General features: G+C 44.8%; 1 protein-coding gene across 4 annotated transcripts in view; it reads right to left on the reverse strand.

The window, feature by feature from the left end:
- Window positions 1-661: 661 nt before the first annotated feature.
- Window positions 662-20,906, reverse strand: part of LOC149307453 (ATP-dependent chromatin remodeler CHD2-like) — a 49,518-nt gene continuing 29,273 nt past the window's right edge. For 3 of the 4 annotated variants that reach the window (XM_089539202.1, XM_089539201.1, XM_089539199.1), the window contains 23 exons: window positions 20,135-20,323; window positions 19,604-19,766; window positions 18,850-19,002; window positions 17,557-17,628; window positions 16,567-16,716; window positions 15,261-15,409; window positions 14,215-14,311; window positions 13,962-14,054; window positions 13,356-13,529; window positions 12,629-12,804; window positions 11,715-11,756; window positions 11,207-11,346; window positions 10,265-10,403; window positions 10,008-10,158; window positions 8,624-8,746; window positions 7,631-7,756; window positions 7,157-7,294; window positions 6,710-6,844; window positions 6,321-6,499; window positions 5,991-6,090; window positions 5,201-5,408; window positions 4,139-4,388; window positions 662-3,567 (listed from right to left, as the gene is read on the reverse strand). In XM_089539202.1, the coding sequence (XP_089395328.1) occupies window positions 3,234-3,567; window positions 4,139-4,388; window positions 5,201-5,408; window positions 5,991-6,090; window positions 6,321-6,499; window positions 6,710-6,844; window positions 7,157-7,294; window positions 7,631-7,756; window positions 8,624-8,746; window positions 10,008-10,158; window positions 10,265-10,403; window positions 11,207-11,346; window positions 11,715-11,756; window positions 12,629-12,804; window positions 13,356-13,529; window positions 13,962-14,054; window positions 14,215-14,311; window positions 15,261-15,409; window positions 16,567-16,716; window positions 17,557-17,628; window positions 18,850-19,002; window positions 19,604-19,766; window positions 20,135-20,323 (3,481 nt within the window). In that variant the 3' untranslated portion in view covers window positions 662-3,233. The remainder of the gene's footprint in view (window positions 3,568-4,138; window positions 4,389-5,200; window positions 5,409-5,990; window positions 6,091-6,320; window positions 6,500-6,709; window positions 6,845-7,156; window positions 7,295-7,630; window positions 7,757-8,623; window positions 8,747-10,007; window positions 10,159-10,264; window positions 10,404-11,206; window positions 11,347-11,714; window positions 11,757-12,628; window positions 12,805-13,355; window positions 13,530-13,961; window positions 14,055-14,214; window positions 14,312-15,260; window positions 15,410-16,566; window positions 16,717-17,556; window positions 17,629-18,849; window positions 19,003-19,603; window positions 19,767-20,134; window positions 20,324-20,906) is intronic. The other variant, XM_089539200.1, reaches the window with a different exon arrangement.

Here is a 20,906-nt window from a genome sequence, read left to right on the forward strand (position 1 = left end):
TGGGAGTCATAGTTACACCAGGACCTGACATGGAGCACCCCTAGAAATGATTCCTCTGTGTTTTTCTCTCCCAGACCTGCACAAGACATAGCCTAGTTGTGTCCTGTGTTTAAATGTGGGGAAGAAATTCATAGAGAATTGCCATCCTCTATGAAAAATGCAAAGGGACTGTCCAGTTAGTCTGGAAAATCTGTTTGCAAAAGGATCTTGAAGCACTTTTGAGAGAAGCTGGTAAGAGAACGAAGCTGCTAGCATGAAGTTTCCTAGACTTCAGTCAGCATCTGCATCTCAAGAAACAGACTCAAGTCTACAAAAAGGTCTTCTTTTTTCAGTTAGTCTCAAAGGGGCTACAAGATCCCTTTGCACACTGTATGGAAAATGGCACCCGTGTATCTATTTCTTTATGCATTTCATAACTCGTCTCTAAGGCAAGGGAGGTGGTCTGTGTTTGAAGTATTCTGCCATCTTTTTGCAATGAAGAGCTTGAAAACAGCTAGATGTAAAACTCAGATATGCACAACTTTGATTCTGTCCAGCAAAGAGACAGAACTCACAATAACCACCGTTTGTGTCTCCCTTTCACTGACCAAGAAATAAAGACATAAACTAACAAACAGCCAAAATACCACAAGTAACCAAAAAAGCACAGCCAGCAAGCCGATTTGTGAAAATGTCCATCTCACGTTTTAATATAGAAGAATCCAAAGTACAGCTGTTTTACAGTGTAGGAAAATTTAATACATACTCTATAAACAACATATTTACATCAGAAACCACGAGGACACCGGCAGAATGTTGTCACAAATATAAATTAATGTTAAGTACTGTTTGTTTAGGGGTCAGGACCAGTTGGTCTTTCCCCTTTAAGGTCAAGGTTTTAAGGAGCAAATGTACTTTCAGCTCTGGATAGTGGAGGAAATGTACAGGACAGGACAGGGCTGCAATGTGGAGGATACCTATGGGTCACTAAACATTCCCCACAATCCTCTTAACTCTCAAATCTATGAGTTATCCATCCCAAATGGGCACCAATCCAACACTCCTTCCCTACTTCAGACTCACTGCAAATAGTATGTGCCTAGTCTGCTCTTGACTTGAGCAGTTGCAAAATGCCGAAAATGGAAGTTCAGGTTATTCCTGCAGCTTCCTCAAGACACTTAAGCAGTTGGGTTCCCAAACTTTGGTCTTCCAGATGTTTTGGACTTCAGCACCCAGCATTCTTGACTGTTGGCCATGCTTCGCTGGGGCCCCTGGGAGTTGAAGTCCAAAACATCTGGAGGACTAAGTCTGGGAATCACTGGTCTAGAGGATGTCCAGGGGAGGCTCTACGTCAGTTTGACAGCTGCCAATCATTTTGAAACATGCTACACCACTTCATTTTGTGCATCTGTGGAAGCCAACCAAGTCAATGAAAGCTTAGGCTTACATCTTTCACACAAAACCCCTTTGCGTACTGGTGACTCACAAGTGCGTCTCTTCCATTTGGGCCGAGGTTCCTTCCCTGTAATACTTTCAGGACCAAGTGTTTGACATTTAGGGGGGAAAAACCTCAGTCGTCCACCTCTCTCTTACGGCAACGTTTTGGCACAGGAATATATAGTTCAATGTTACAGTGGCATTCCATGACTCTGAATGGAAGAAGAAATGTTTCAATTAACTAATTAATTATAACACACTTTCCCTCTGTCTCTGTCTTCCCAGTTAAATGGGGTGAGAAAAGTATTCACATTAAAGAAATAACACCCTATGTGAAAATAAAAGGACCTTCAGAGTGTGTTTTATACCATCTTCTATCATTTCACTGAGTGAAATAAGATTAAAATGTGATTCCCTGGAATGTGCAAACACACACATACATCCTAAATCTTTTCAAAAGCCAAAGACGAAAACACTGGATTTTGCACCCCTTCACTTTGCGGGTCCATACTCCATTTAACACTTTTGCAAGTGACCGGGCATCTGTTGCCTTGTGTTTCTATCATGCCCACCCAGCATAAAACATGGAGGGCAAAGGCTGTTGGATTTGGGGTAAAGAGGATTTATTTTCCCCCATTGTGTTGGAAAACTGCATGCCAAGGCCTGCAAACTGGGGTGTGATGGCAACAAATTTAGGTGTGCTCCTCCACAGATAAGCTTTCAGGATTAATACATTGCTGGTTGTTGACAGAACACTTCAAAACAGCCTGGTTCCCGTCCTCTTCATACGTTAACAACAGCAGTGACTTGAACCCCAAACAGGAGATTTTGGAATCAGTGTGAACCTTCAAGAGTTCCTGCTTTTCCAGTTTTTATGGAGTAAGTAGCTGCTGCTCAGAGCGCACAACATGTCCACAAGTGCGTTTGATGCTTTAAAGCATAAGAGGTGATGAAGAGCCATCTGCTGCTCGCATTGTCCTCTGAGGTGGCAAACAAGGGCTTTGTGGACCCCAATACATAACATAAGGGCAGCCATCTTGTGATGCCTTCAAACACTAGGTACAAAGTCAGGACAGGACCTTTTCAGGCGCCAACAAGCTCCACTCCGGTCCTTGAGGGGCATTTCCTTCCCTGTGCAAAAATGTCTGATCCAAACGTGGTGGTCCTTCATCTCTTTGTGAAAGAATAAAGAGGGGAGCAGAAAGGATGTGTGTGTGTCTTTGGGAAATGTCCAGAAAGGTAGTAAAACACCAGAGGGATTCCATCTAATCCCATTCCTATCCTTGGTTTCCATTAGAAAGTGGAATAAAGAGGATGAGGGGAAAATGTCAGAAGAAAAACAATGGATATTGGGAGTTAGGAGAAGGGAGGCAACTGTTCCCACCTCTTTCTCCCTTTCTGCGATGGCCTCTCTTTCTCCAGCAGCACCCAAAGCCATCCTGCATTCTGCTCCATTTGTGTCCTCAGTAGCTGTCTCTCCAAGTTACATGAAATGTTTGCAGGAGTCCTAGTTTTAGTGTTCAGAAACAAAAAACTGGCACAGGGTCAGTCTTTCCTCAACAGACCCACAGAACCGGGCAGAGAAGCCAATGCCCAGTGTTCAACCAGTGTGGGACTATGGGATTGGGGCAAAAACCCAGCTGCCCCCATTAAATCCAGTTCTTACATTCCTCCCCTTCAGAAACACAGAACCAACACAGCAGCACATTTAGAGTCTCTGCTTCTTGGTGTGATGAACCAGCAGTGGCTGCTGTTAATCCCTCGGATCAGGTTAATTGAGAAGCAGTTCTCCTCCTGCTCAGTCTCAGTCTTGGGCTCTATGTCTTCCGGCTGTTCCAGTTATATTCTGGATTGCTCTTCTGTTCAACAGACCTGTCTAGGGGCGACCGGTGATCAAGGGGAGACTTGGCATCATGGGGGGACTTCTGTGCAGGTGGAGAGCGAGGATCGGAGACTTGGGAGTGAGGAGGAGGGAGCATCTGCTTGTAATCGGAGGCTTTCTCTGGGTGGAAAGAGCGGTAATGGTCTGAAGGCCCCTGGTTGTGGTAGCTCACAGGAGGCCTGTGGTCAGACATCCGTCTGAAATCCTGCTGGTGATAGTTCTGAGACCTGAATTCATCTGATCTTCGCCGCTTGGAGTCATGGTGGTGCCTGGACAGAACAAGAGACAATCACAGAGAGGTGTCACCGCAGAAGAAGATATCCAGGAAAACCTCCTGCCCTTTGGAGTCTTAGGAATTATGTTGGGGTTGTTCCCCTAAATCAGGGTTCCAGGTATTGTTGGACCAAACCCCCAGAGGCCCTAGACAACATAGGCAAAGGCAAGGAACACTGGGAGTTACAGTTGAACAATATCTGGAGGGGTTGCCAATTTTCATCCCTGCCATAAATTGAATTGGAAGGAGGCTGGTGCTCTCTGGCCAAGATAATGCATTCTCTATCTCAGCATAGCATAAATATCTGGCAGTGGAGTCATGCTATGCCAGCTCTATATTGGATACCTCTGTTCTGCAACATAGGAAAAATGGTGAGTGCATCCAACAATCAGCTCATTGCACAATAAGCAATGCACAGTTGGAGTATGGGATGTGCAATGTCCACAGACACACTATTTTATGTGTATTAATGTTCCTTAATGCACAAAAACACACAATACACGAGAGCAATTTGGTTCCTGGACAACACAAATTTGGAGGTCCCAAGGGAGATGTTAAGGGCTCACCTGTCATAGTAGTCCCTGTGTCCCCGGTGGTCTCGGTCACTGTTGTATTGCTCATAGGGCCGCTTGCGGGATGGGTTGTTTGGCCGGTAGTTGCCCGAACTGCGGTGAGGCTCCCCACGCGGTCGGCGGTCTCCATAGTGGTGCTCCTTATACCAGTGTTGGTCATATTGATGGTGCCGTTCTCCACCCCAGACTTGGTTGGCATTGCCGCCATAGTTGAACTTGCGGTCCCGCTGCCAGTCGCCCCGCTCTGCATATAAAGGAAGGGAGCAGGGAAAGGGCTCAGTCTTTTCTGCAAGACACCCAGGAGTTGAGCATTTTCAGGGTTTGGGGTTTTTTCCCCCTGAACAGGGTTGCATGCAACCTTTGTCGTTCTGCCCAAGCTGAAAAGGGAATTTCTGCTGGAGTACATCAGTAAGGGCAATCTCCTATAAGGACGCTCAGGTAAGATGCAATTTCCATGCTGTTTCAAAGGTAGCTTGTGTGATGCAGCTGGCAGGCAATTGTATTGCTATCGTTTTACAGGGTTTTTTTTTTAATTTATGAAGCACTAGTTATAAAATTATACATCAATGGGTAGTTAAACACAAACTCAGTTATTTCTTGTAATGACAAATGGTGTATCCGCATTGTAGAAATAATGCACTTTGACACCACTTTAATAACCATGGAATTTGTAGCTTTGTGAGGTTTTCCCTGTCAGAGACTCTGGTGCCCCACCAAACTACAAAATCTAGAATTTCATAGCATTGAGCCATGGAAATTAAAAGGGGTGTCAAGCCACTTTATTTCTGCAGTGGTGGTAGCAGCAAAATCCTGGAATCCCAATAATTGAAAGAGCCTCTCTCTTCATATACAGCTGTCCCTGGAGGGGCAGTTGAAATTTCCTCTTCTATACAACTATTAAATGTACAAGAGTCTGCTCCATTTGTCACTCCAGTAGCCCTACAGAGCAATGGCTTGGGAGAGGGCCTTCTTTTCTGTGGACCCTTGATGTGGAATTCCCTCCCCATGGATGTCTGATGGAGGGGGCTGAGCATCAGCTTCCTTTTGGTCTCTTACCTGCACCACTGAAGTGTCTTTTGTTTGGGTGGTTGTAGTTGTCACGTTGGTGTCCATGCATCTGGGGAGGATGAAGCGGATGCTGGTGGACCTTCTGAGGAGGACCATGAGGTATCTGAGGGACCATGGAATCCCGGCTGGACCCAGAAGGCTCTGGCCGAAATGGCTTCTTGACCCCCACGGGCTCCTCCTTCTTCTTCTGTTCCTGCTGAGAACAAAAGAGAGTGGAAAGGGAGAAGTTAGTGGCCAACTTGAGAGTGAGCTGGCCAAAAAGGTTCCTGGACCCCGACCGAACTACCTGAGGGCAGAATAAGAATGGAAGCTGGTGGTCTCCCTATGTTCCCCCTTCCCATATCAGCAAGGCAGTAAAATCACTCTAGGTTCTAATCTGAATTTTAGACATTATTGAAGGTGCTACATCCAAAGTGATGCGCAACGGAACAGGCTTTAAACTTTGAACTAAAGCCCAGAGCAGATTCACTGCCTGCTGACTTGAATTCTCCTGGCTGCCATTCCCTTGAACTGCAGTCTATCGTTTTTCTAACAGATAAATCAGTCTGGCAGTTTCAAATGGCACTATGTTTTATTTTTTAAAAGAGACTCTAAGAGAGGAACACCTTTTCCAGTCTAGCAATTAAAGACGTGTCTGGATGTTTTTCTACAAGATGTGTTTCTTGTTTGCTTGCTTGCTTATTTATTCATTGAGAAAACTCGTATCATTTCCCTTCATTGACAAGAGTCCCAATGGCAGCTTACATGCCATACCCAAACATTCTTATTTTCAACTCACCTCCTCATCCTGGGACCGCTTCTTGTGTGCCATCTTATACAGCTTGTGCAACTTCCTCGCGTCAAATTCGGTAAACTTGGACACAAATATCCACAGGTTCCTGGGAAATAAAATGGATGGTATTTTCCCTTTGTGCTTGGAAGTCATAACCCATCACTGCTCTCCTTGCTTGAACTGTGGTCCAGACTGCAATCTGCTGTGTCCATCGGACTTCAAGGGGAGCTACCGAGAGCCAAGTAAACTCCATTTCTGTAGCCCTGTCTTGGGTTTCCCTTTCAGGTCACTTAAGCCCGTGGCAAAAGGCCTGGCAGGAATGTACCTGAGGCTTACCTTCGCCAGAGCTTGATGTGCTCCTGGTCAGAATAGGCTTTCAAGCACTCGGAGATGCGGTCGCCTATCTTCAGCAGGCAGCTGCGTGTGTGTTCCAGCTGTTCTTGCACCGAGAGCCCCTTTTCTGGTTTGTCCAGCTGCTTCAGGGCCTTCTTGACTGGCCGCATCCTCTCTTTGCACTGAAGAGAGGAACAAACAGAGAACAGAAGCTACACATTAGCCTTGTGCAAGTGAAGGGTGGGAGGGAAGGTGGAAGAGATTTTTTAAAACATGCCTATTACCTTGTACAGAGAAGGAAGGAAGAAAACCAACTCATCTGAAATGTGGTTCTATAGATACCCTGTACTGTACCCCTTTCTGTGTGCTGTGAGATGTTTTAAAAAGCTTACAATGCTGAAGGTCTCCTGATCCAAATCATCATCCTCCTCTTCTGCGATAGGGATGGGTTCACTCCCGGCTGTAATGTGGACGGGGCCCTGTGATCGCTTCCCTTTGCCTCCAGATTTGGCCTCACTGCCCTTGGGCTGTGAAAGAAGAAAATTGGGCAGGTTAGTCCTAAAACAAAACAGGGATGTGACAAAATCAGGTATGTAGCCATAGCAAGAAAGGTGTGGAAGAGGGCATGGGGTTGCCTTGTTGTTGTGTGCCTGCAAATCATTTTTTAGTTATGGCAACCTAAGGCGACCCAATCATAGGGTTTTCTTGGCAAGGGGGTTTGCTATTGACTTTCCTGAGAGTATGTCACCCAGTGGGTTTTTATGCTCGGTCAAGGCATCGAACCCTGGTCTCCAGAGTCATAGTTCAATGTGCAAACCACGACGCCATGCTGGCTCTACCTTCTCTTTCTTGTCCTTTGTTTTCTTTCTCTCCTTTTCAACCTCCTTTTCTTTCTTGACTGCTGCCTGTTTTTCTTTATTTTCTTTATTATCTTTCTTCTGCTTCTTTTTGGCAGGGCTCTTATCCTGCCCATCCTCCTAGGAAAAAGAAAGGAGACAAAGGGAGTGCTTTTTATTCTTTCTTTCTGCTAAAAGATGCCAAGGACAAGCAATGAAGTAGCAATCACAGTAGCCCTTGGCAAAGAGCTGGCTGGGAGGTCTATGCAACACTTCTTTTTGCTGGCTCAAATGGACCTGCTCACAAGGTCAACCTACCCCTCTCAGTATGAGGTTGCATCCTGGAACCCATCCAAAGTGTCACCCCCCAGCTGTTTTTCCAATGGCCAGCCTTCCTCGGTATCTTAGCTACTGGTACCTTTTACTGAACTGGGACAGAAACAACAGTGATGACGGGACCTGCAGGGTTTGCTTTACCTTGACCTCCCCGTCTTCTGATGGGTTGTCCGAGTGCCGAGGAGAGACTTCATTCCCATGCTCATCCTTGCCTTTGATGGTCTTGTTCTCCTTCTTTGCACGGGGCTTCCTCTTTTTCACCTTGATCTGAGGTAGGAAAGAAGCCCACTTAGGGAGGGAAATAGGACCAGATGGAAGCATCCCATTTAAGTGACCGTTGTATCCCATCCCACTTGTAGCTGAGGAATCCCTGTCGGCCCTCTCTGGGGCTTCAAGAGATTTCATAAAGTGCCACACACACATTTGCAAAGTTGCATCTCCCACTATGGAAAGCAGGAACTTGAATTTTATATTAAGTTATTTAAAGCCCTAAATGTCTTGAGACTTCCATACTTGAAGGAGTGCCTAAGGACCAAAGTCTTTTGGAGGGCACCTCCTCTGTGTCCCACCAGTGGAAGCTTTACATGATGGGAAGATGTGAGAGACAGCCTTTTTCTCTGGGCACCTTTAGGAGCCCAATTGGCACCAATATTTATTTTACTGGATGACTTTTTTGCTTGAGCTTTTAGGGGGCCATTGGATTTAATTCATATTTTTGCATGTGTTTGGCTTCAAATTGTTTTAACAGGCTGTAGGCTCTTCTGTTTTAATTTGCCAGATTTTTTAAATATAATTTTAGCTTACTTAAATGACTCTTATTTTAATTTAATTTTAATTTGTCATGCATCTGAGGAAGTAGACCAAGTCTACGAAAGCTTATGCTACAACTTCTTTTGCTCAGTTAGTCTCAAAGGTGCTCTAAGATCCCTTTTTGCATTCTGATTTTCCAGACTAACATGGCAATGTTTCTGTTTCAATTGGTTAGAATTCATTGTACTGTATGCCAACCTGAGGTCCCCGGATATAGGATGTGAGTTAAATACTTTAAGAAAAATAAAGAAGACAGCAGGAAGAAGGCAAAAGACCCAGCCCAGTGCCTCTTGGCTTCTCTGCTGGGTTTTCGGCACAACTGACCTCTTCTGTCTCTTTCACGCTCTCCTTTTTCTCCAACTCTTTCTTGAGCAACCTCAGCAAGTAGTCCACCCGGAGTTGGAGCTGCTTCCCCTGTGGCTTTTTGTCTGTCTCAACCGGCAAGATCTTTGGATGAGAAAAAAGAAAACAAAATAAAATCCCACTTAAAAAAAGAAAGCCCTACCAGAGCAAGGCAAGCAATTTGGACAGCGGGATTCTGAACCTGATGTGAACATTGTTTTCTGGGAGCAGGTTGCAGGCAACACATCTATTTCACAGGGTCTTTATGGTATTACTGGTTGTTCGTGTGTAATAGGAACTGAACTACACATGATCTGTGATTGCTCTGTTTCTCTCCTTACCATTCTATATTAATAAATATGACATATGAGAATCAACAATGAGAAGTGACAGTCACATAAAGGAAATGACGTAATAAACAAAGGTGTTAACAATGATCTCAAAATCACGTAAAATAGCAAGACAAATCATTTCACCCTATTTCTACAAATAGGTGCAGGATGTTTAAAGGGAAATGTGTCTATTTTTGTTTACATATGCAATACACATATTCCAAACTTCCAAAAAATAGAAGTTATGTGCTTAAATATTTCCTAGTATCGGTTACCTAGTTGTGTGTTTATTTTTATAAGGGACTCACTTGTTATATTATTATTATTATTATTATTATTATTATTATTATTATTATTATTATTATTATTATCATCCAGTAGAAAAGTGGTGTGTAAGTAAACCTGACTTGCTTTGTAAAATTCATGGCATGGCTAGTGGCTTCCATTCTGGTGAGTCCATGCTGGTTTTAATCTTGACTAGTCAAGGCATTCAGTTTAGTGGGGAGAAGTGTCTAATTAGTTCCTTTACAGTTCATACTTATGTTTAGAGTGGATTTAATGCTCCTTTAATTCAGAAACCACCACTCACCCATACAAAGTTGTGAACTGAATGGCATCCCCATTGAACTCAATGGGACATAGGATTGCACCTTTAGACAATGCAGCCAATTGCCTGGACCACAGGAATCATGAATTGAAATAATTACTCCAGGCTAGACTAGAAACCTTCTTTAGGTTAGGGGAGTCAACAAAATAAACCTTCAGATCTTCTTGAAGCAAAACTCCACTGCTAGTTCCAATTGCTATATCTGCTGCAGAATTGGGGAGACTGGGAGGGTATATGTATTCTTTGCACCAGCACCCCCCCCCCCCCGAAAAAAGCATCGAGGTCATGGTTTTGTATCATTAACGCACTGATGTCCTTTATTTTAAGGGTGCATTTTTGGTGGGGAGGAAGACTAGCCATCTTTGAAAGACTACCAAAGGTTTCATTCATAAAACACCACTGCAGGTGCATGAGGCTTCTTCTGTACCTTGTTGGTTAGTTTCAGCTCTGGATCAGATTTAATGAGCTCCCAATTCCCATAACCATGCTCATAAATTCCCAGCAGCAAATGGGTGTCATCCTCCAAGCCCCATTCGACATCAAAATGGGCTGCTTTGGCTCGGCAGGTCAGGCAAAACCTGTACATTTGACCAAAGAGGAGAAAGATAAGGCATGGCCCCTTTTCCATATTGAAGCTTTTCTCCTAAAGCCAAGAACCTATTGAAGAAAGTCTCCCAAACTCACTTGGCTCTCTCCTCCGAGTCGGCAGGAATTGTCTGGTGAAGCATTGCAAACTCTTCTTCATGTTGAATAATGGCTTTGACATTCACCGGGACGCCAGAGATCTTGATGGTGGGACCTTTCCTCTTTCCCGGTCCTTTGTCTGGAGAACATTAGTAAAAGAAAAAGTCTAAAAACAGCCTAACAAACAAATACAGTTATATCTCAGCAAAAGAAAGTAAAAATCTTGATACAAGATTTATCAGATAGAACTCTCCTCATGTATATAGCCTTTTAACAGGTTTCCTAGTGGTCAAGTAGATGGTATTTTTTCCCTGCAATCCCATTCTTCTTGGAATTTGCTGTCCTTTGCTGCTTTGGGGCAAAGCAAATGCCCCATGCAGCCCTACTGAGCTTTTAGTGCAGCCCCCCCCCCCCCGTCCCATCCACATAAATATGGAAGTCACCCTTCCCCAGAGGCTTCTGGAGAGCACAATTTGCCATTTTTGATTCCTTCCCAAAATTTTAGGGCGGGTAGAGGAGGGGTTAGGGGTCTGCAATCCTCCATGGTCCAAATAAGAGCATCCTCAGGTATTGCAAATGTGCAAACTGCAATACCACAGGTAAATATTTTGCATCCATAGCTTTTTGTGTGTTTTTCAGGCTATGTGGCCATGTTCTAGAAGAGTTTATTCTAGAACATGGCCACATAGCCCTAAAAACCCACAAAAAACTATGGATGCCAGCCATGAAAGCCTTCGACTTCACATTTTGCATACAATTCTGTTGGTTGAAAAATCCCAACTTAGCTGGCACAGAGGCATCACTGTGGAACCTCAAAGCTCATTTAATGAACCATCCTGGAAATTAAAAATGGTCTTGGGGAGGTTGCTCCAAACCTCTGCCCCAGAGACCTCCAGACCCTATTCCACCAGCAGGCTGAAGGAGCACAGGTCCTTTGCTTACTTTCCGCAGGGTTCTCTTTCAGCTGCTCTTCATACTCCTGCATGGCCGAAACACAACTGTTGTGAAGAAGCTCCCCCAAACGTTTTAGATCTGCCACCGACTTGTCCACCAGCTCAGCATCTCGGGCGACGGACTCAAGACTGGAGATGGGAAAGGAAACAAGGATGCTTAGCACCCTAGGATGGGGCACTGAGTAGTCCTACCACCTGTAGCTTGTCCATGTAGGCTTATCTGCCTCTAAAAAATTCCTAAGTAAGCAACGACCATTGCAAGAAAGTCAAAACTCCCACCCTCGATGCTTGGATGTTGCACCTCTGGTAACTAAAAGTTGCTTCCGATTTCTCTTAAACCCACCATTTGTAAACTGCCAAGTCCTGCTTTTTTTTTTTGGGGGGGGGGGTGAATAGAAATAAAGGTGACAATGACTATAGTAGACTCAATAGCATCAGCAGCAGTTCCTAATGAAACCAGATTCCCAGCATCTCCCCGAAAACCCAAAGGCACTTACCGCTCCAAGGGGACTCCAAACTTCTTATAGGCCTTAATAAACCTGTGGGATTGAAACAAAAAGGTGGCAAGAGCTATCAGAGATTTCCACCAAACAGAGGCATCCCATGGGACTGGGACTGGCAGTTTAACCAACATTTAGAAAACCCAGCCATAAAACTCTTAAAGCCTCCCTAAACTGCAAATCCTAGGTTTCTATAGGCTGTTGTGGAATACAGTGCTATTATCTAGGGGCAGTGTGAATAGGCAACCCTAAGTTACACAACTGTGGCAAAAGCCAGTCTTGAATATTACCATTTTCCAATTCCCATCCATCTACTCCCCAGCTGTAGTTCTTGTTGTTGTGTTCCTTCAAGACATTTCTGACTGATGACCCTAAAGACAAGGTTTCACAGGATTTTCTTGATATGTTTCTTCAGAAGCGTTTGGCATTGCCATCCTCTGAGGCTGAGAGAGTGTGACTTGCCCAAGGTCGCCAAATGGGTTTCATGACTCAGTAGGGATTTGAACCCTGGTCTCCAGAGTCATAGTCCAACACTCACAGTATGAAGCCAGGGCTAATGAGGCTAGATGGACCCATCAGTTGTCTCATGATCCATCATCCTGTCTTCTAAGATAGGATGGGGCAAACTGTAGCCTTGCAGAAATTATTGGACTGCAACTACCAGCTGTTGTTTTATAAACTGATATAATGATGGATGAGTTACATCTGCCAAGAATATACTATGGGGTAATCTACCACCTTGGAATTTTATCACATCGCATACTAAAGAGGCGCTTTGAGGCTTTTTTGTTAGTTTATTTTTCATTAAGAGAATGAGTTACAGATACATTGGAGCCTGACAAAGATGCTGGAAAGGGGGAGAAGTAAAGAAGCTACCCCATCTGCCATGGGCCCTTGGATTTAGTACCAACCTCCTGATTTCGGCATCTGTGAATCCTTCCACCATGTCCTTTCTGACGCTTCTGGGCCGCCCTCGGCGTTTTGGCCTCTTATCATCATCTGAGTCCTCTGTCTCACTCTCAGAGCCAGATGACCTCTGCAGCTTCCTCTTCATTTCAATGTCCGAATCGCTATCGTTGGCCTGAGCCTGCAGGAGCCAAGACGGGTCAGCAAAATGGCTTGCAAAAGATGCTACTCCCCTGCTTAGCCTCCCCTAGTCTCCTCTGCTCCACAACGTAAGAGAAATACCTTACGTATTACCTGAGCTCATGGAATTGCAATATCCTTACAATGCTGTTGTGGTGGACCTCCAAGTCTTTTCTGACTTAGGGTGACCATAAGGTGGGCCTATCATGGGGTTTTCTTGGGAAGATGTGTTCAGAGGAGGTTTGAATTGCCTTCCTTTGGAGCTGAGAGTGTGTGATTTGCTAAAGATCACCCAGAGTTTCCATGGCTAAATGGGGATTGAATCCTAGTCTCCCAGCATCCTAGTCCAACACTCAAACCACTATACCACACTGGCTTTCTATTCTTGCAATGCACTCTTCAGATTCTGAAAAGAGGACACCTGCAGGCTTGATGGAAATAGTATTCTGGCCCTGAAAAGCCCAATCACATTTCCACATGTCCAGTTCCTTATTTGGCTTTTCAGACTTTTGCATCCCATCTGCAGTCCTGCAAAGCTGTCATGAATTGTACCTTTTTCGCAGAGCTGCGGATTCTGGGGAGCATGTATATCTCCTCCAGCTCCTTCTGCCGCTCCTCTTCCTCCACTTTCTTCCTCTGTTCTTCGGGGATGATATCATCCCAGTCCTTTTGAGATCTCTCCTCCAGTTCAGCTTCTTCTTCCTCCATTGTGGCAAAGTTTGCCACCTGTATATATATGTGTGTGTGTCAGAGAGAGAGAAAAAAGGGGAGGAGTGATCCATTATTTTGTTCTTTGGCACCATTTTCACAGCATATTTCAGACATTTCCTCCCCAGTATTGGGGAATGCACATTTTTAAGTCCAAAAATAAGCCTCCAAATGCCCCCTATGGGCAATGGGAAGCATCTCTGGTATGTTTTGAGGCATGGGTGGGGCATTTTAGGTGCAAAAAACACCATTTTCCCAAGAAGTAATGAACTAAGATGAGTTCAAGATCACTTGCTGTAGGCATTATTTGGAGTATGAGTGAGCTTTTGGGTAGTCCTATGGCCCTCAGGGACCTAAAATTGTCCTCCAAACCTGAGACAGTTGCCCACTCCTCTGACACAGTTGCAATACTGTGCTCTAGATCACAGCCTTTCTTTCCTATATCTGTACCTTAAACTGAGACAGAAGCTCATCCGTTGCACTAGTGGACACTTCATTCTCTCGCGTCTCAGCCAAACGTAGGATTTCCTCAATGTCCATTTCCTAATAGTGTTAGAAAAGTGGAAAGCAATGATCAAACAGAAATACAGACAGAAACTAAGCAAAAGGAAACAACCTAGAGTTGTGGAATTCGGAGCAAAGGAGAAAGAACTTAGGAGGATAGATGATAAATCTGGACAGAGAAACATTAGGGTTGGCCTACCTGTGGCTCAGATTCTTCCCCTTCTGCTTCCTTGAAGAGGTCTTCAGCCCCAAATTTCAAGATGGCTGTCAGCTCCTCCTTGTTGAAAGGGTTTGAGCTGCAGGGAAACAAAGAGAAAGGAATTTTTGGCCTAACAGGAAAGTTCTCATTGACAACAGGTGGATCACATTCAGAGTCTTCCTCCTACTTCTTTGAGTAGGACATTGCAAATGTCATCTGCCTTGGTCCCTCTAATGGAAGATGTCCCTATCCAGCTTCTGGTCTTCCCTGCTCTTGTTGTTGTTGTGTTGTTGTTGTGTGCCTTCAAGTCATTTCCAATTTATGGCAACTCTAAGGTGACCCTATCACAGGGTTTTCTTGGCAAAATTTGTTCAGAGGGAGGTTGCCTTTGCCTCTGGGACTGAGGGAGTAGGACTTGCCCAAGTTCACCCACTGGGAGTCCATGGCCAAGCAGGGATTTGAATCCTGGTCTTCAGAGTCATAGTCAGACGCTCAAACCATTACACCATGCAGGCGCTACAGAAACTATATATTTTCGATCTCCCCCTCAGCCTTGTATTAAAATATTTTAACCATTCACTGAGATCACCACATATTCCACAAAGCCCTACTTTTGGCATCTTGTGGTAGTGTGGCATAAACCTGGGCTCCTAATGGTGCAGACTTCTACCAGAGTTTTACATGCTTGCCATCTGCTAAGTATAGAGAGACTTGCCACCAGAAGACTGGTCAGCAAAGGATGAACATTTCCAAATTCCTTTCTTTCCTTCCTTTCCTCAGTAATTATTTCTCCTTCTTCTATGGGAGCAGAGAGGCAGATAAGTTCAGTAGAGCTACAGGAGACCTGGAACTCCCTTTCAAAGTTATTAAATTTACTTAGATCTTACTTACATTCAAATCAAGTAGGAATGTTCCACTTTTGGTCCCATCCTCCACAGACAGAGAAAGGGGTGCTCTTTGAGGATACCAAAGATAGACTTGCTACTGTGTGTCTGCAATCCCTCACAACATCTTTGGCCCCTTTCTTTCCCTCTTCAGTGCCTTACTTGGTTCTGCCAGAGCTGTTGTCCAGAACAGTCCGGCCCGTGGTGTCCATGCGCTGTATCACCAGATGATCCAGCACCATCTTCTTCTTGGCTCTTTCAATGATCTCCTCTTCCACTGTCCCCTTTGTAACCAAGCGGTAGATGTTCACCTGTTGGGAGAAAAGGGGTCAATCATGGATCAGATCCAGAGTTTGCAAAAGAGCCTTTGTTGGACTCAATTTCCCACAATCCCCCCAGCCAGCATGTCTCTAATGGCTGGGGGATTCTGAGAACTGGGGTCCACAAAAGGGAATGTTTCTCAGCTCTGTGTATGTTACACATTATTGTTTTTTGCAGGTAGTAGCGTCACGGGGTGTTACCCCGTGAAGTAACTGATGCTGTCACCCCCAGGTTGCCTGGCACACACTCCAGCCAGGTTGCCTCTGCCATGGCAGGGTGCTACTTCTGCCTTGCAAACTTTTCTGGATCTGGCACAGCTGCTGGGTGAGCAGGAAAAGGAGGCAACTCACTTTGCTGCCTGGCCAGTAGCATCTTATTCCCACCAGCAACCATAGCTGATGGGATGGCAAAGGTGCCCTGCCTGGCAGAGGGGCCAGCTGGGGAGTCTTGGGGACAGACAGGAGTGACCACTCCACTGCGTGTTCATCCCCTTCTTAGGCGTCACCTAGTGCAGTGCATATCCCCGCAGCCCCCTAGTTAAGCTCCTACTTGCAGACTGATGTTGTGTGCCTTCAAGTTGTTTCCAACTTATTGCAACCTTAAGGAAAAGTGTGCTACAGCATTATCCTGATATGGCAGAAGATTCTGGGAAATGCTTCTCCACTTCTGTGCTGCTTCACTGGGTCCTCTAATATATTGCTGATGCTTCTTGAGTTGCTTGTCTACTTTGGGCATGACTGATCCCATCTTGCCAATTGCTTCAAAAACTCAAGAAATGAATTTTAATTTCCCAACCTTTCAAATCTTTTTAACCAGAGATGCCCCTTTGGACTCAACGCTGGACCTTCCTCACATCAAACATGTGCTTTACAATTGAGACGTAACCCTACCAAGCCCATGGGTCTCTTGGGGGTGTCATATAAACACTGGGGTCTTCTCCATCTCTCTCTCTCTCTCTCTCTCTCTCTCTCTATATATATATATATATATATATATGCAAATATATTTTATTATCTGTGCACAATTCTTTTTTTGTACAGTATGGACAGAGGCTTGCAGACCTTAAGGCAGAGTGTAATTCTATAAGATGGTAGCATTCTCATCCAAATCTCTCATTTAGTGAGATTGAGACTATACCATTCCTCACCTGCTTCTTCTGCCCAATCCGGTGAGCCCGCGCCTGAGCCTGCAAGTCATTCTGAGGGTTCCAGTCAGAATCGAAGATCACCACGGTGTCAGCAGATGCCAGGTTGATGCCCAGGCCACCGGCTCGTGTGGACAGCAGGAAACAGAAATCCTGAGCAGGTGACAAAATTTTAAGGACATGGGCAACTTGGAGCAGATTCAGAGAAGGGCAACAGAGATCATAAGTGGAACGGAGAACAAAACGTAAGAGGAAAGGTTGAAAACGTTGAAAGACTTCACCTTGATGAAGAGAAGACTGAGGGGTGACCTGGTTACACTTTTGAAATATCTAAAGAGCTGTCAAAGGGAAGAGGGCACAGGTTTGTTCTCTGCTGCCCCAGATGGTTGGAACATGCCTAACAGTTTTAAGCTATAAGGAGGTAGATTTTGACTGAACATTAGAAAGAACTTCTTGGTACTAAGAATAGTTGGCCAATGGAACCAAATCCCTAGAGAAGTGATGGGGTCTCTTTTGCTGGATGTCTTCAAAAAGAGACTGGATAGTTACCTACTGGGGTTGCTCCAGAGATCCTGCATTCAGCAGGGAGTTGGATTAGATGGCCCATGAGGTCCCTTCCAAATATATGATTCTAAGACTCTAAAAGGGCAAGAGGTTAATACAAGGATGGGCAACCCCTGAGGGTCTTCTGAAGTCTAATTCAGAAACATGAATTGATTCAACATTCACCTGTGGTTTCTTTTAAAACGGCTGTTTCTGGACTGAACCAGCAATATAGGTAGCAATATAGTTATTAAATGACAAACTGGTCCACCTCGCTGGCTATATGTGGGGACTATTATTTCCCTCCTTAGTTTAGCAGCTGTAAGCAGACAAACTATGCTGTCTAGGGGATAGTTTGTAATCCAAACAAGAAGTTGATTTCCTCAAGCTCTGCTCCTGTCCCTCTGCAACCTCCACTTGCTAAGCCCACGTCTGCACAGACCATCGTACCTCTGAGCCCTCGGCGTTAAAGTGATCCAGCGCCTGCTTTCGGATCTCGCCTTTGATTGAGCCGTCCAGCCGCTGTGAAGAACAAGGGCAGCTGGGTAAAAGGATGCCATGGGACTGTTGCACCCAAACATACAGAGACCCCCGTCACCCACCCAAGGCACTGCTGAAGCTCAGCCACTAACTCAAACCCCATGCCCAGCTCCCTCTCTGGCTCGGAGCAAGGCAACACCTTTAAAAATAACAGCGGGTTTAAAAATAACCTTGTTGCCACAGGGGATGGTGCATGAGCTGCATCAGCAAGACACCGGGTGACTCCACGGCTCCCGTTACAAGCCCAGAGCCAGGGATTTGTTTGGTGAACAGAGAACTTATCAAAAAGGGGAGGAAACAGGGAGTAAGGAAAAACACAGCGGTGCCTGTGCACTAGAGGAGCAGTGGATCTACTCCAGGTTTTAATTGTACAATTTGGTGTAGGGCAGGCTAAGGTGGTGATGGTGGGGATTCTGGGAACTGCGGTCCAAACGTATCATTTCCCCAAGCTTGACATTGAAAGCAGCCTCAGAACAGTGACTACTGTGGGTCCTCTAATTCACTGGGGTTAGGGGTGCAGGACCCATGAAAGTGGGAAAAAACACAAATAAAAATATATTAATTTTTATCTGAGAAAACATCTCTCTGGGAATCTCTAGGTCCTCGAGTTTCAACGTCCGACAGTCACTCTGAAGGACCTAGAGATTTCTAGAGACAGCATATTAATCAAATCCATGAATAATCAAAGCTGCAAAAGTCCAAGCTGCAAATGTGGAGGGCCAACCGTAAGCCTCTTGCACCTGTAAGAGCTTTTTAAATGGTTTAGATGGTTGAATTGTGTTTTCAGATAATATACATACATACACATATTACTGATGTTTTTGTACATATTTTAATCTGCAGGAGTTTTAATATTTTATAAGCAACCTTGAATCCCAGTATTGGAGAAAAGATGGGACATAAATGGATAAAATAACAACAACATAGAGCAACATCTCAGCATTCTGGGATTCTGCCAGGCATCCATTCATTTGTGCCCCAGGCTTTTCCCCTTTGAGCTGTTACCTTCTCAGAATTCACTTTTTTCCCCTGCATATTGCAAATGGGAGCTCACATATTTGTTAGGTACCCATTTTTGGCTGGATAAACCTCTCCTCTCCCCACACAGCTTCCATGGCTGAACCTCAGTTAAGAACATCCTCTGAGTGCCCCCAGCTTCTAGTCACCCAGACCAGACTGCTCTGCTCTGCCCCAGATCCTCACCTGGAAAGGGTAGTGCTTGATGGCCAAGTACTCCGCCAGGATGTCCAGCATCCGCACCATCTGGGAGAAGATGAGGACTCGGTTGCCTCGTTCCCGCAGCCTGCTCAGCAGTTTGTCCAAGAGGATGAGCTTCCCGCTGCTCCTGATAAGAGACTGGATGAAGAACAATTTGTCAATCCCGGGTTCAAATCTCACCACTTCAACCCATTTGATAAGCGGCTAAGGGAAATCCAACTCTCTACCAACTTGTTCCCACCTCCATCTGCAAAATTAGGGGACAATAATCTTGGCTTGCCTTACAGGATGGTTGGGCAGATTACAACTAAAATTTGTACATATTTTACCTATTAGAGCTTTAATCTCCCTTATCCAGAATTCCAAAATAATCCAACACTTGTTTCAAGGCTGGGAGACCGGGGGACACCTTTCCTTTTGGATGATTCAGTGTACTCAAGTTTTGTTTCATGCACAAAGTTATTGAAAATATTGTATAAAATTACATTTGGGCTATGTGTATAAGGTGTATATGCAACATAAATGCATTTTGCATTAGACTCAGGTGCCATCTCCAATGTCTCATATTTAAGCAAACATTACAAAATAAATAATAAACCAGAAATCCAAAACACTTCTGGTCCCAAGCATTTCGGATAAGGGAGACTCAACCTGTAGTTGAAATGTGGGCAACCTCCTTCTCTCCCGATACCCTCTTATCCCCATTCAACCCCAGTTTCCCCCAACTTTTGCCACTCACCAAGAGCATCTCCTGGCTGTTCTCCCTCTCATTCTCTTCAGGGGACTTGATCAGATAGCAGTGGTTGCAGCACTTTTTCAGCTCCATCACTATGTTCAAGAAACCGGATGTGCTGCCGCGGGTCCCCTTGGAAAGTGCTTTGTAGTTCCTTGTTAAAATCCACCTGCAGGGCAGGCAGAAAGGAAAGACATTGGTTAAGGTTCATCTAGATCCCATAATTAGTTTGCTTGAGTTTGACGATGCTTGGGGAGGCTTTCTCTTGGTCTCATCACAGTTGTGAGCAAGTTTGGTGAGAACATGGGAAAGATGACAAGTCAAGAAAATGAATATGCTGACTTCCTCCCATGACAGAATGCAAAGTGAATTACAACACAGATTAAAACAGAAGGACAGGTTGAGTCTCCCTTATCCAAAACGCTTGGGACCAGTTGCTAATTCATAGGGTTACTATAAGTAGAGACCAACTTTATGGCAAACAACAACAACAAGTGCATCCTCAGGGTTACAGCCACACACTCCCAAGGCACCTACTTGTAATACTGCTTCTGGAGGGCAGACATCTCTACCCGGAGGATTTGCTCCACTTTGGCAGGAAGAGACTTCTCCACATCTTTCTTCACCCTGCGCAGGAGGAACGGCTCCAGGACTTTGTGTAGGCTCTGGTACCCATTCTCTCGCCCCTTCCCATGATCATCTTCAAAGTCTTCCCACAATTCAAACCTGAGGACAAAAAGGGACAAGATAGATGAGCAAACAAGATTCTGAACTTCTTCACAGAATCATAGTATCATAGAGTTGGAAGGGGCTCACTCACACACATACACACATTTCTAGACTAAAGTAGACCAACATCCTCTGAAGAACTACAACCTTCAATGAAGATTTCATTTGGGACTCTTTTCATCTTCCACTCAGGAATGAGCTCAGGTGCTCTATGCAAAATCCCTAATGCTCTACAACTGACCAAATCAAACACTGCTAGGTCCAACAACACCTTTTCCATCCCAAACAGCTTTCAGGCTTTGGAAAGTCTTCTTAGTTCGTCTCACCTCCATTCTCAGCTCCCAAATAATGTCTTTGCACAGGGGCAAGACCTGTTTGTGTGATGCACTGGAAAATAACAGTTGTTGGACATTTCACCTAGCACTGTCCTACTTTCAAGCTGAACATTGCAGCCTTAAGATCTAACAGGGTTTTTTGCCCCTTGAAAGATAAATCATCCAGCATACAGCAAACTGAATACCACTCCTTGACCCTGTGGTTGTTCTCTTCTCTTTTTTAAACTGGAAATGTCAGAGACTGG

The sequence above is a fragment of the Sceloporus occidentalis genome, unplaced genomic scaffold (assembly GCF_023333645.1).
Source record: "Sceloporus occidentalis isolate IW3139 unplaced genomic scaffold, rSceOcc1.0.p SCAF_9, whole genome shotgun sequence".
Classification (NCBI taxonomy): domain Eukaryota; kingdom Metazoa; phylum Chordata; class Lepidosauria; order Squamata; family Phrynosomatidae; genus Sceloporus; species Sceloporus occidentalis.